At 34.0% G+C, this 14,445-nt stretch overlaps 1 protein-coding gene across 4 annotated transcripts in view; it reads left to right on the top strand.

The window, feature by feature from the left end:
* LOC106464357 (erythroid differentiation-related factor 1-like) overlaps nt 1-14,445 on the top strand; it is a 69,563-nt gene that overhangs the window by 2,375 nt on the left and 52,743 nt on the right. For 3 of the 4 annotated variants that reach the window (XM_022392046.1, XM_022392045.1, XM_022392048.1), the window contains exons 2-3: nt 7,928-8,158; nt 13,671-13,876. In XM_022392046.1, the coding sequence (XP_022247754.1) occupies nt 7,970-8,158; nt 13,671-13,876 (395 nt within the window). In that variant the 5' untranslated portion in view covers nt 7,928-7,969. Of the gene's footprint in view, nt 1-4,792; nt 4,843-7,927; nt 8,159-13,670; nt 13,877-14,445 lie in introns of those variants that run through there. The other variant, XM_022392047.1, reaches the window with a different exon arrangement.

Here is a 14,445-nt window from a genome sequence, read left to right as displayed (position 1 = left end):
GTTGGGAGATTAGCAAAATTTATTTGTTTATTAATCAGTGCATTGACTGGTTACATTCAATTAATTGATTATTATAATATGAGACTTGAATAGTTGGAATAATTGGAAATGCCAATTTCGATTAGATGATTATTTTTGTTAGTTGTGACACTAATTCATAAAGCTGAACAACCTTGAATTAATCAAGAGTAATAATTAGAAATAATAAAGCCAATATTTTTATTACATGGATAGTTGGAATACATGTACAATAATAATCAATTTTGATCAGTTGATTATTTTCTTGACAGTTATTGGTTTAAATGTAATTTCAATTGATAATTTATTTTACATAATAGTAATTAATGTAATTTATGCTCACAGTTAATCAGTTGTATCAATTAATTGAGTTTATAACCCATCTCCCTATGCAATACATTGTTTAGTATTCTCTGAGTGTAAAAAAATCTAGTTGCTTTTGTTCCTTTGTTATTTTCTGTTCTACTCATGGAAGTCTGCTATAATACTGCACCTAGTGCAAGAATTTTGACAGCAGTTACCTTCAGTGATACCTCGGGTGATATCTTGAGGTTATGGCTTCACCTTTGTTCGGATGAGAATAATCATTCGTGTAGGAAATGTAAATATTATGTTTTTTTACAAAGTAAGGAGTGTTGGATTTAAACAGTGTGATACACAGTGGTGAAGAGTAAGCAGTTTTAAGAGAGAATCTACTAAAAGTGACAGTCTGTTGTTCCATAAAAGTATGTACACACACTGTAAAGATTGTTCACTTTGGATTTTACTTTGTATACAGTCTCTTTATTTCATTCATTCTCACACTCCTTTGTTCAAAGATTTAACATTATTCTATATTAAATATTGTTATCGAATCTACTGTTATTTTGCAGACCTATCCCATTTCTTTAAAATTAATTCAGTTTTACCTGGATATACCAGTTGGAGGAAGAAGGACATTTTTGTGTCATAACTACAGTATATCTGCTATTTATGCTGAAGTGTGTGCTGGCCTTTGCTTGAACTTTTGTCCTTTAAATTTAAAAAGGTTTCTTAGTCATAGAAATAGTTTTTTTTTTCCTTAAGTAGAAGGACTTATGACCATGATAGAAAATCAGTCATTGAAGGAAGATTATTGTCAGAGAGAATTGTTAGGTCTAGGAAGTGTCATCTCCTGGATGTTGGAATTTTGTTGATGCTGTGTAGGTCATGGTTTCTATCTTGTTACAGTTCATAACTCAAGAAAAAGGCCACCAATGTCTAATGCAGCCAGAATGGCTGTCCACCATTTTCCCACGAGGATTGATGTCAGTGTGAGGGAGACACAGATTGATGGAGATTGTTGTGATGGTGTGGTGTCTAGTGAGTCAGAGAGTGAGTGGGGAAGTCTGTATAGAATTCCAAGACATGATAACCCAACCACAGCTATAGTCTAGGCCATCAAAGAACATCAGAGAAAGAGAGAACCTGAAGGTGTCATTCTCCCAACAGGAGCTATCTCATCAAAAAGTGAGATTATGGACACTGAAAAGTTTAGTAAATGGATTGTTTAACAGTGAGTCTTTCTGAGCTAGGAGATATATTGTTGAGACAACCATGGGGCCATGAAGAGCCAATGGTGATGGCCAGGAAGTCATGAAGAGGATGTGGCTATAGTCACATTTCTCCATAAGTGAAGCAAAGCAAATCATACCACTGACATTAAATGCTACTACAAAAGAGGATTTGAACCATTTACTGAAGCATTTCAGGTAAATAACTGCAAATAAGTACAATAAAAAAGACTTGTGTAATTCTGGAATAAAATGTGCAATATGTGGTTCTGAGTTTAGAAAGTTCAGCTCTAGACTCTGTTCAACACTTCATTGAAGAACAACTCTGGACTTTGGTACAGTCAGTGGAAAACAAAACAATCCATTGGAATGATTTCAAGGTTCAGAGGAGGGGTACATTGGAATGCTTGACCACTTATGTGAATAATCTGTGTAGTTTGCACAGTAAGGTGTACAGATAATGGCTTCAGTAGATTGCAAGGATGTCTTCATTGACATCCTTATGGAAGAGCTACCCAGTGAAACAATGTAACATCATTTGAGTAACAGAGATCTTCTGACCCTTACTAAGACTAATTTTTGCAATGTTGTAGAAACTGATAACTTCAAACTACTCTTTTGATTCAACCACACTGGGCTATCCTGGTCCTTCCATGTTTCACATGCAATAAACTATTCTGTCAATATTTCCACTAAGGTGTTATCCTGGAATGGAGAAACAAACCATCTGCTTTGTCTGTGGAATGTTGGGTCATCATTAAGAGTGATATTTCCATACATTGCCAAGCAACATTGTTATCAAGGCTATCAGGTTTGTCAAATGGTGCAACTGATGAAGGAGAGTCAACAGTAGCAGGAAACTGGAGGAGCTCAAGTTAGGAATGGCCACCAACCTGTAAGAGTGCAGTGAACAATTTGCACCAAAAAAGTGTGTTGGTCAGCCAAATTTACTCAGGGTTGGATGGATCTTAATATGTACAGTTCAGAGTACAAGAATGAAAGTTCCTAGCTGATACAGGAGCAGCCATAACACTGTGACAACTTGTGGTATATCAGGCAGTCAGACCAAAAAAAAAAAAATCTTGGGCCAGTCAACTCAAATTTTATTCTGATGAATTGAAGCAAACTCAGTGTGAATGTAAAGGTAAATGCTCTAACTATGTTTAGGAGACATTGTTTACAGAAGGTAGTTACCACTGACCTGTATTGTCATCCTTGAGATGAACTTACTGTGGGGCTTATGAGTCACTTTGTCGTGTACAACCACCAAACTGTTAATTGAGGGGAGAGTTGGCCAGATCAAGCTCAAGACAGTAGACTACACAAGTGTATGTGAGAGAGGAAGTTGCAGTACCCTCATGTTCACAAGTGGTGTTACATGATTTTTCTATGATTTACTACAAACATTGTCTAGTGCATCAGTATAACTGTTACAGTTATACAGCCCAAGCATGAAATAGGTTGTTTCCTGGCCAGAAAGCAAGCAGTATTAGCTTGGCCAGTTATCTGTCAAGGTGGTTATGAAATCCTGGTGTTGTTCTGCAGTTATGGACTCTTGGTAATCCAGCTGCAAGTTGAAATAGTCATTGACATGGTAAAAAAAAAAAAGTGAAAGTAATTGTTGGTAGTGTTGTGTCAGTTGTACTGCATCCAGAAGCAAATACATGGTTACCAACACATTTGAGGATTGCAAAGCCATCTAGATTTAATACTGTAAATCAGTTACAAGTTGGTGGAATATGCAGATGCATTTATCAGGCCAGATGACCAAATGGGTCAAACAACAGTCACATAACAAATAAATCAATTGTTACATGTCTGATTAAACATCCTGGAGCATTAGGGAAGTAGCCAGTGTTGAATTACAGCAGATGTTAAAGGATGGGATTATACAATCTTTAGAGAATGCTTTGTCATTATCAGGAAGAAAGAAGGTATTCTCAGGTTCTACATAGATTTTTAGATGGATGAATACAGTAACTCATGTTGATGCCTTTTCATTAACATGAATAGATGGATGCATTGGAAAGGTCTCGTTTATATGTGGCATCTGGATGATGAGTACAGACCTAAGACTGCCTTCAGCATGAGTGATACTTTGTACAGATTTCGTGGCATTTCATTCAGTCTGTGTAACACACACACACACTGTGTGATGCCACTTTTGAGAGGATTTGAGCTTAGACTGAAGGTGCTGCAATGGGAGAAGTGCCTGATCTATATGGATAATGTCAGTGTTTGGTCACACATTCAGTTTTGTGGCTGAGAACCTAAAAATGGTATTCTGTTACATAAAAGAAGCAGGCTTGAAACTGAAACCAGGAGAATGTGCATTCGTGTACACAGAAGTGAAGTTGCTCGGTCATAGCGTGGGTAGAGAAGGAATCTTCAAAATCCTTCTATAATAGCAGCAGTGTGAAATTGTCCTTATCCTGTGTCCAAATGAAAAGTCTCCAGTTTCCTTAATTTTATGTTACATAACAAACAGTTTGTGGCCAATTTCTCCAAGATTGCCTCACTATTATCAGCTCTCACTAAAAAAAAAAGATTCATTTCAGATGGATTGAGGAATGCGAGCAAGCATTCCATTCCCTCAAGTGTGCTGTAGGAGAAGCCTCAGTGACAGTGGAATTGGAGCAGTGTTATCAAAGTTGCAGAAGGGAATAGAACCTGTAATTCACAGCTCCTGAAGGTGTTAAACTTACTTGTGTTATTGTTCAATGGCAGTTCTTTTGGCCTTATTAGAGCCAAGACATTCAGTGCTGGTGTGAACACTGTTCAGTGTGTTCCACTCAGAGAAAAAGTGAGAGTACTACATACCTTATCAAAGAAATACATTTCCAGAGTTGAAGTTGACTTCATGGTCAGCTGGACTTGTGGGAAATACAACCTTTTTGTAAACAAGTCTTTTGTACATACAAAAAACAGATTTTCTAATAACGTATTTCAATCAACTAAAGATTTGTCTGTGAACTTTCAAAACCTTTACTGAGTCAGTCTGAATGAAAGGTTTTTATCATAAGAATAAAAATATTTCTTTTCATCTTATAGTTTTTTATACTTGATTTGCATAAACTGTAGAACACTATAAATGAAAAATTAATTTTTTTTAACATAACATTTTATACTCTATCTCTTACTTTTTTTACCCTAACATTAACATCATGCTTGATTCTCAGGTAAGCAGAACCTGTATAACATCCTCTGATGCTTGTGCACTAAATTATGTGGAAGATGGGAGAGTGGAGAATTATGGATCTCTTATGGATGAGTCACATGTTTTGTTGACAGTGTGAGTTCAATCTCAACAAGGAAAGGCTTTTAATATTTAAGAGGGACATACCTGTTTGAAATTCATATTAATTCTAAAACATATAAAATTTGATGGGAATAATCTTAACATTGTTTTAGACGTAAAGGATCTTGGTGTTTTGGTTGATCAGTCTTTTAAGCCAATCGAGGAACATGATGTTGCAAGTAATAAGTTAAATAGGATTTTAGATTGTATTTACAGAAACATTGAATGTAAGTCTGAAGAGGTTGTGATTTCTTTGTAGAATCACTGTTATGCCTCATATGGTATACTTTGTTCAGTATTGGTCTCTTTACATTAGGAAGAGCATTGAACTGTTGGAGAGGCCTTAAATGATGGTATATAGGATGTTATCTGGGATGGAAAGGTTGTCATATAAGGACAGGTTAAGATTCCTAAAATTGTTTTCTCTTGAAGAAAGAATAATTAGAACTGATTGAGATGCTTAAGATTGTTAACAAAATTGGTAGTGTTGATGCATCATCTTTTTCATTCGTACTTTCAAGTGAGAATGGTAGGACAAGGGGACACAATGAATTTTTTTAGCTAATCTTTTGTGTGGCACCTTATCAACAGTTGAGGAAAGTGTACTTGTTTTGTAATGCAAAATTTTATTGATACAAGATGAAATAGCTTTGCTTTGATGAAGTGACTTGGATCACCCACTAGAAACTCTGCATTCTTTTTTATAAGTATAAAAGGAAAGAGTAAGGAGTTCTGACTGTTGGATCCACTGTGTTGTTTTTTTGATTTTGTTGTATATGCAGACTGGATATATCAAGGGTTTGAAAACAAGGTACAGAGTACTTCTTCCCCAGTGTTTTAGACCTTTGGGACAGATCATCATCTGAAACCACTTCAGGAGATTCCTCATTTATAATGCAAGAAATATTTCTATAATACGGTAATATTTATTGGGTCCACATAGAATAACTTTTGATTTGTGTTTTAAGATTACTAAATAGTATTATAGCTTTTGTAATGTGTTTTAGTATAAAATAATTTTATGTTACTGTATGTGATTTTGTATATTATCATATGTATAGACAATTTTCTTATAAATAGAGATCTTATGGTAAATTTATAGCAATACAAATTAGTGAGGTTTTTATATTTAGTAGACAGAAAGAATAGAATTCAATTTACTTTTGATAACTTTTTAATCTGTTAGTCTGGAAACTTGAATTGATTATGGAAGGAAACATTCACTCAAGACAAGAACTATTAACTCCATTACTAGATCACAACTTTCATTGGTAAGGTTTTAATCTGTTAGTCTGGAAACTTGAATTAATTATGGAAGTAAACATTCACTCAAGACAAGGACTATTAACTCCATTACTAGATCACAACTTTCATTGGTAAGGTTTTAATCTGTTAGTCTGGAAACTTGAATTAATTATGGAAGTAAACATTCACTCAAGACAAGGACTATTAACTCCATTACTAGATCACAACTTTCATTGGTAAGGTTTTAATCTGTTAGTCTGGAAACTTGAATTCATTATGGAAATAAACATTCACTCAAGACAAGGACTATTAACTCCATTACTAGATCACATTTGTATAATGTAATAATGAAAGTTGATTAATACAGAGAAAAAAAAAAACAGTGCATTAAGTGATGATCTACTGTCTACATGTGTGAATGAATTAAAAAAAATGATGATCAGATGATTCTATGGATTTTCCATGTAATAAATTATTTTGGCCACAATAAACAACTATTATAAAGTATGTCAGTGTAGATGTAAATGTTTTGAAAAATTTAGAGGAGCATTATATTATACTAGTTGATGTACCTATTCAATAAATGGGGAAGACATAGGGTAGGGGGGTCAGATCCAAATGCTTATCTCCCTATGTCAATCCTAAAGGATCCTGCGGTACATGCCAAGTTTGGTGGATACTGGTCCAGTGCATTTTGTACAATACTAGTTAATTACAAATTTCCAGTAAAGAATGTGTATATTATATTACTACATATTTTTAAATAGTTTTAACAAAGTAATTAAGTTGACTTTATTTTTCATTTGAATTTATTCTTTGTTATGAAACAAAAGCATGAAAATTTTTTAAAAGCAGTTGAATATAATATTTTTATTGCTTAACTGGTATTCTCAGGTAAAACTGATATCCTGACAAGTATCAGACAGATAATCCAGTAGATTTAACCAAGAAGTAAGGGAAGTATTTTGTGCTTGATAGCCTGAAAATGTGAAATAATGAGACTTAGACAAATTTAATTAAATGAACAATCTCTTTATTGTGACAAACACAGAAAATACAGTGTGGGTACTTGTGCAGACAGAATCACAGTCCACAGCTTTCTTCCCTCAGGATCAATCTCTGTAGAATTTAATCACATTTTTTTCCAGATGACAGCATCACCTTGTGACTTTTGTTCTCTCATAGTATTGGTTGGCTGTTCTATTTAGACAATGTCAATTCAGCCAGCAAAAGATATTACAGTTTCAGTCATTTCAACCCAGATGTTACATGTTATTGCAATATCCTTTTGGGCAGAATAGATTTTATCTATTATACAGAACAAAACAACTAACTCAATGCAATCTCAATGACCTCCTGGACCTCAGTGAAAAGTAAATAAATAAAAACTTTTAAAAGTTTCTGTATCACTAAAGTAGGTAGAAAGACATGAGATGGCCACATATCTCACACAGTCATGTATCATGTAATATTTTAATCCAAAATATTAAAAGGACTACAGAAGTTTGTGCCAAAATTGATAAGTAAACATTAGTTTATTTCTTTGGTTCTTATTTAATCAAAATTTTGCTGTATGTGGATGTTATAAACATGTCAGTTTTAGTCAACAATAAAATATTTTACTAGCTGGAATAAGAACATTGCTTTAAGACTAAACTCTTGGATTTGAATGTGTGGTTAGTTAGTTTTACTATGTAGTTTTGTAATGGTTGATATAAAAGTCTTAGGAAATATATCTGTATGCAGATTTTTGTGAATTTTTGAAGTGAGTATACATTGTATACTCTAATAATTATTGCTGCTAAGATTTTATTTTTACATTGGTATCACCCAGATAGCAGACTTGTTTTGGTCAGTAACAACAAAACACAACAGTATGAATTGTGGTCAAGAAGTCAGTAATGAAGCTGATATTGCAGTGAAATTGTGTGTTAGTGATGAAAAAAGAACAGAGAACAATGAAAAGAGAAGCTCTGTAAGTTGTATGTATCATGATGATGGGATGAAGCACCTTGTAGATCTAGTTGATCAATCAAACCAAGAGGAACATAAGGATGGTGAACAGGTAAACAAAATTAATACATTAATAATAATAAAAGCTTTTTTCTCCCAAAATGAATTAAAATATCAATTATATATTTTTCTACATAACGTAAATAATGTTAATGTGTTAAGTTGTAATTGTAAAATTACAAAAATATAAGTATGGTAGTACTTATAATAGAAATGGGCCAGATGTGCAGTATGTGCAATACAAATTAATATATCAAACACCCTGAAACAGCATGTAAACAAAACTTTATAAGCACTTTACACACACTGCTGAGTAGTATACACACCAACTTCAGAGTGACAAGCCACCAATGCATTTGAAAAAGCCGGTAAACACACAATTTCACAAAACCACAAATTTGTTAATCTGACTAACAGTTTTGGAAAAGCGTAGCCCTCTCCTGCCTTCACCTTATGTAAATCTAAATGCACATGATTGAATTACATTACCTTGGCTAAAACTATTTTTCTTAGTTTTACTTATAACCTTGGTAATAACAATAACCACTTTGCATATTCTATGATTACGAGCATGATCTGCGAGTTGCCAAGTAATAACCCACCCTTATGTCACATGTGGGTGCATGATTGCTTATGCACACATTCTGTGTAATCAGCCTGCAGCTGTATCAGCTAGATAAAAAAACGTGGACTATGTAGATTTTCTAGATCTAAGTTCTAACTATGATCTAACCTTTGAAAGCAAAGTTTTCAGTTCCATACATCTCACTCGAGGGTTCTGTGTTGGACAAAGCAATTCTGTCATAGCAGTTGGTACCTGAGGCATGAGTCTCCTGCATGAGGTCAAACGCTACCACTGCTGAAGTCTAACATGGCTTTGCTCAAATGCTCTGAATTTAAAACAAGAACAATGAGTTGTATAATTTACCTTTGCATTGTTTGCAAACTAAATGTGACCTGTTGACATCTAAGGTTGTACTTGAAACAGTGCAATTTTTAAAATATGCCTTTCAAGGAAACAAAACAAGAGAAAAGGAGAAAATCTTGTGTTGGTAACCTTGAAAAGTCTTTGTCCCAGTGCAGAGAACATTGTTGCAAGAATAGAGGTAAGGTTAGAAACAGTAATGCTGAACATGCAAAACAAGCCTTAGCCATTAATCCGGGCAAAGAAAAGGATGTCACCCTGGCTAGGTGGAAGAAAACTATAGCAAAGATATCAGCAAAAGCCAGGACATGTCGAGAGATAGATCTAAGAAAAGCTACAAGAAGGAAAGGCATAGAGCCCAGTCACTCTTGAGACTTAGTACCAAAAAAAGCTATGAGACAAGTATAAAAAATAAAATATATTAGGAAGTAGGAATGGGAGCACCAAAAAGTGAAGAGACTAGGTAGGTATGGGTGGAATAACATAAAAAAAAAGATAGGAAGTAGGAATGGGAGCACCAAAAAGTGAGGAAACAAGGTAGGAATGGGTGGGATAATATTACAATACTTGGTGGTTTTTGACATAGTGCAACCTCAAAGTGGGTGTAGCCATTGTTCCGCTCATTCCTACTTCACGTTTTACTTTGAACTTTGATCCAATTATAGACTTGAATTGAGTTTTATCACTAGCTATTCCTTTCTAAATACTCAACAAATTTAGAAATTTCAAAAATCAACAATTTTGATACTATTATGTTGTTCTTACCAGTCAGATAGTTATAATGTATTAAGTATTGGAACTTCCTTTCTGATTTTTGACATCAAACAACCCCTTATGGTGTCGTGCATTTTGTTAGGGTCACGTTATTTGGTTACATACATGTATCTGTACTAGTTTCCTGAAACAAAGTTTACAACAGAGAAATCTAGTTATATATACCTTTCATTTAGCTTGAACAATTACAAAGTTACAAAAAGCACACAAAGTAGTAATGGGCAGAATGATGGTCACACTCACTTGGAGGTTATACTGTGTCAAAAACCACCAAATGTTGTAATGTTATCCTACTCATTCCTACCTAGTTTTTTTTATTTTTTTGGTACTTTCAGTTCCTAATTTTTTTATTTAAACATTTTTTACACTTGTAAAAGTATAAATAACTCTTTTTTTTTTTTAGTAAGTAAACAAACACGCATCAAGAATATCACATGGAATTTAACTTACGTTTACATAATTAATAACAATTCACAGTTAATACCTTGTGTTTCAAAATACATCTAAATAGTGAATAGTGACTCTCCTTTATGGATACTACTAATAATAATACAAAGTAAAAACTTTTTAGAATGAATGAAACATCTAATTTTAAAAATGAAAAACATAACATATTTCTGGTCCATTTTCTTTTATTATATAGTTCATATGTTTTATTAACTCAGATCTACCTACCTAACACTTGTTTATGAAATGGCTAGCTTAATGTTCTGCTGGTTCTTGTGAATGATGTGTAAAAAGTTAATTCAAGGTACATGTACATTTATACTCTTTCTTTCCAAAAAAAAAGAGTTTGAGACGCAAATGTATTCAACTTTCCAGTTAAGGTTAGAACTCACATTTTCAAATCTTGGTAGAGTGAATTGTAAAATGAAGACATAAGCTGATAGTAGTTATCAAACACACCATGACCAATCGAAAACTGCGGTCATACATAAATCCTAATTAAAAATATACACCTAGTAATGAGCATAATTAATTAAATATAACATTTGCACTATGTTACTTATAATGTTTAGAATGTATTGTTTTGTAGTTAGGTATTGATGCTTTTAAATATACTTTAGGCCATAAACCCACTAATATCTCATAAGGTTTGCCAGCCCAGGAGGCTTAGGATAGTCCTAAATCTATATACTAAGCTTCCAATGTAGAATAGTTATAATTAAATAATAAACATAAAATTAAATTAGAAATAATACAAAATAAAAGTAAGTTATATTAAGTATTCTAACCAACTGTGTCTAGCTTAATTGTAAATCCATAAACTAAGCTAATAATATGAATAATCTTTATAATAAAAAAATGAAAAACTTAAAATTTCTGTTATGTAAATAATCGATATAAAGTACAAGCAAAAATGCACCGCTACATTAGATGTGACCATATGTATGATTTTGGACATGTTTGTAAATCTAGGCTATGGGGGACAGCAAACATTTTTGTTCTGGAACTTGGCTATGGGGGACAGCAAACATTTTTGTCTGGAACTGGAACACTTAAGAGGTATCAGTTTTATTAGCTGTGGACACAACCAATAAGTTTTACATCCTGGGGGAAACAACTGTCAAATAATAATCAGAACTTACTAAAATCTCCACAAGCTGGAGCAGTCTCTAATTATACCATAATATTATTTTTAAACAACTATTAAGATTTTCTTTTACAAATGATTTAAACAGAGTATTCACGATGAACAAACAAAGTGAAATGGGCAGCATCTGCTTAGTTCATAATGCCACTTGTAGAAAAGTAATAATATACACAAAAGCAATAACATCATCCCTCTCAGAGTGAAGACACTATCCATCTCATTGGTCATTCTATTGGAGAAAATGAAGAGGACACAGTCTGTAGACATTTCTAAACTTAGACATGGCAATGTTACTGTATATAGAAACAGAATACACAATATAAAAATTAGGTCACCAACAATACCTTGGAGAAATCCTGAAAATATCTTGCACTTCTTGATCATGTGTAACTAGCATATAAAATATAGTCATTACTGTGCAAGATGGGTTTTCTGTGTGTGAAAGGCAACACACACTCCTATGCATAATTTGGAAAATTGCATAAGATTCTGAAATAGAGTACCAGAGAAGTAACTGCCCATTTCTTTGCCTTGCTCTTGCTGTGTTTGCTGTCTCCAGTAAAAGGCCTTTCTAACAGGTGTCCAATGGGGATCTTAGCACTTCTTTGGGTCTCCCCAATGCAAAATCTCCTTCCCATGGAAGACACTTGACAGTTCCTAGCCACTAGGGTGGTGGGCCTTGGAAAGTTCCTCAATGATTATGCACAGCACTGGTGGGAAGTAGGTCAGATAGCTTGTGTGGTTTCCTCCTGCAGCAAGAATCTGTCTGTTCAGTTGAGTTAAGACACACACCATACAGTCTGATTGCATCCTAACACAATATACTTCTTGGCTTGCTGAATACTTATGTGCAGATGTTTGGTTGGTCATGATGAAAATCCACCCATCCTAAAATACTTGGGGCTCTTTTGCTTATTTCCTCTGTTTTCTTCCAAGCAAAGAGTATACCCTGTTGAAGGTGAGATGTGGTCACCCATGTGTGTGCCTCTATGAAGCCCCTGCCATTACACTTCATGTGTTTTCCCTTTGGGCACTTTGTGAAGGAACCTCATCTAGGTTTAATGTTTGCACTGGCCTCTCCACCATTTCAGTGTGGGATTCTGGCTATTCTGTGTGTGGAAGTGAGGTATTGTCTTGGAAGTTAACATTTTCCTTACCTGAAAATGTATTTCTAATAAATACTCATCTGTCCTTCCCACTTCTGATGCACTTTCTTGTTTGTCAAAGATTGAAGTTATATCGAGCACAAGTACTAAAGGGGGGTTATTGCATAAGGAGGTTTTGTCACCCTCCTATTGATGAAGGGCTGTCATCACATAATGGTGTCATCATGCACTAGTGCAGTTCGTGTTAAACGTGATTTTTAGGTGGGACTTAGCTCAAGGCTAGTATCATGCTTGTAGGCAGATGCATGAGGGATCAAGCTATTCTGTGTGAATAGGTGAGTATCTATTGGAAATACATTTTCAGGTAAGGAAAATGCTAACTTTCAAAATAATGGTGTACTCTGAATGGGCAAAATCCCACATACATGGAACTATCATTATGAATTCATGTGCTTGCACTTCTAATTTCTGGCATGCAAAACTGATACACAGTGCCTGTAGGCATACGCATCACACAAACCTTCCAAAACCTGTGTGACCTTTGTCTTGCAGGGAGATGTGTAAACGTTTGAACAAATCTTTGTCAGAGTGATATCAAAGGGTGGCAAGAAGTTGTAAACCTTTGATATCTCTCTGACAAAGATTTGTTCAAACGTTTACACATCTCCCTGCAAGACAAAGGTCACACAGGTTTGTGCATTTCAAAGAGTACCAGATATTCCATGAAAACAATTGCTTAACCATTTTCTTTGTATATGAAACAACCAATAACATTATAGTAAAATATGTTTTTAATTTTCTTTTTTAAACTGTGTTCAGAGATAAGCATTATGTATTAATGCATTTAGGTATAACATATTGTAAGCATACCTCATATTTTGTCAGTGACTGGTTTTCTGTTTCTTTTCCTAATCCGAGCAATACCAAATACTTTGTAATTATTTTATAACATCAAAAATTACCTTTTTTTTTTAAAGTACATTGAAGTTACCCACAAAAATTCCTTTTCTGTTGTGATACATATTGTCAAAATCTGTGTATAACTTAGAATATTAATATTTCTTTGTTCATGTAAAATTTGAGTATAATTATTTCTTTTTATTGCTACATTTCACCGTATCATACATTATATGAACTAGCAGATGCATAATTTTAATATTTTCAGTTAAAATCTACCTATCCAGTGAGTACGGATGTTAAATCTCTGGCAGTGGTCAAGTACACATCAGTTGAAGCACCATACGGTTTCCTCCGGTTGAGCAGCAACACTAACTTAAATCAACCTCCAGCTAACTGGCTTAGAGCCAGTACCAAATTGCATGGTAATCAATGGACATTTCCCAAAACAACACATTCTACTATCTTTTCAAGGTAGGTTTAATTGAGTGGCAGTACCATGCTACATGGTAATTAATGATGTTTCCAAAGATATATTCTACTATCTTTTCAAGGTAGGTTTAATTGAGTGGCAGTACCATGCTACATGGTAATTAATGATGTTTCCAAAGATATATTCTACTATCTTTTCAATATATTTTTAATTGAGAAGCAGCACCAAGTTGCATGATAATTAACCTTTTCCATATAGGTATGGGTCAGAGGGCATGTCATTACACTTGTAGACTTGCATTCAAAATTTTATTCAACTACTATTTTATGAATGTATGCCAATAATTTTGGCATCAACTTTTAGTACTATACATTATTTAATTTCTTAATATAAAAGTAAATATTAAATAGAAACTCAAATTACCAATATTTTCAAGCTATAATATAAAATAAGAACCTCCTACCTTTTCTGTTTGCTGAGATATCATTATGTTTAGTGAACCCACCACAGTGACTCCTCCCACCTTTCCTTCTTTTGAAAATACTTGTTTACGTACACCCACTTCTATGAATTCCATGTTTATAACCAATTGAAAGAGTTCGTTTGGAAC

This window comes from Limulus polyphemus, unplaced genomic scaffold, assembly GCF_000517525.1.
Source record: "Limulus polyphemus unplaced genomic scaffold, Limulus_polyphemus-2.1.2 Scaffold1626, whole genome shotgun sequence".
NCBI lineage: Eukaryota > Metazoa > Arthropoda > Merostomata > Xiphosura > Limulidae > Limulus > Limulus polyphemus.
This window is presented reverse-complemented; position numbering and strand designations above follow the sequence as displayed.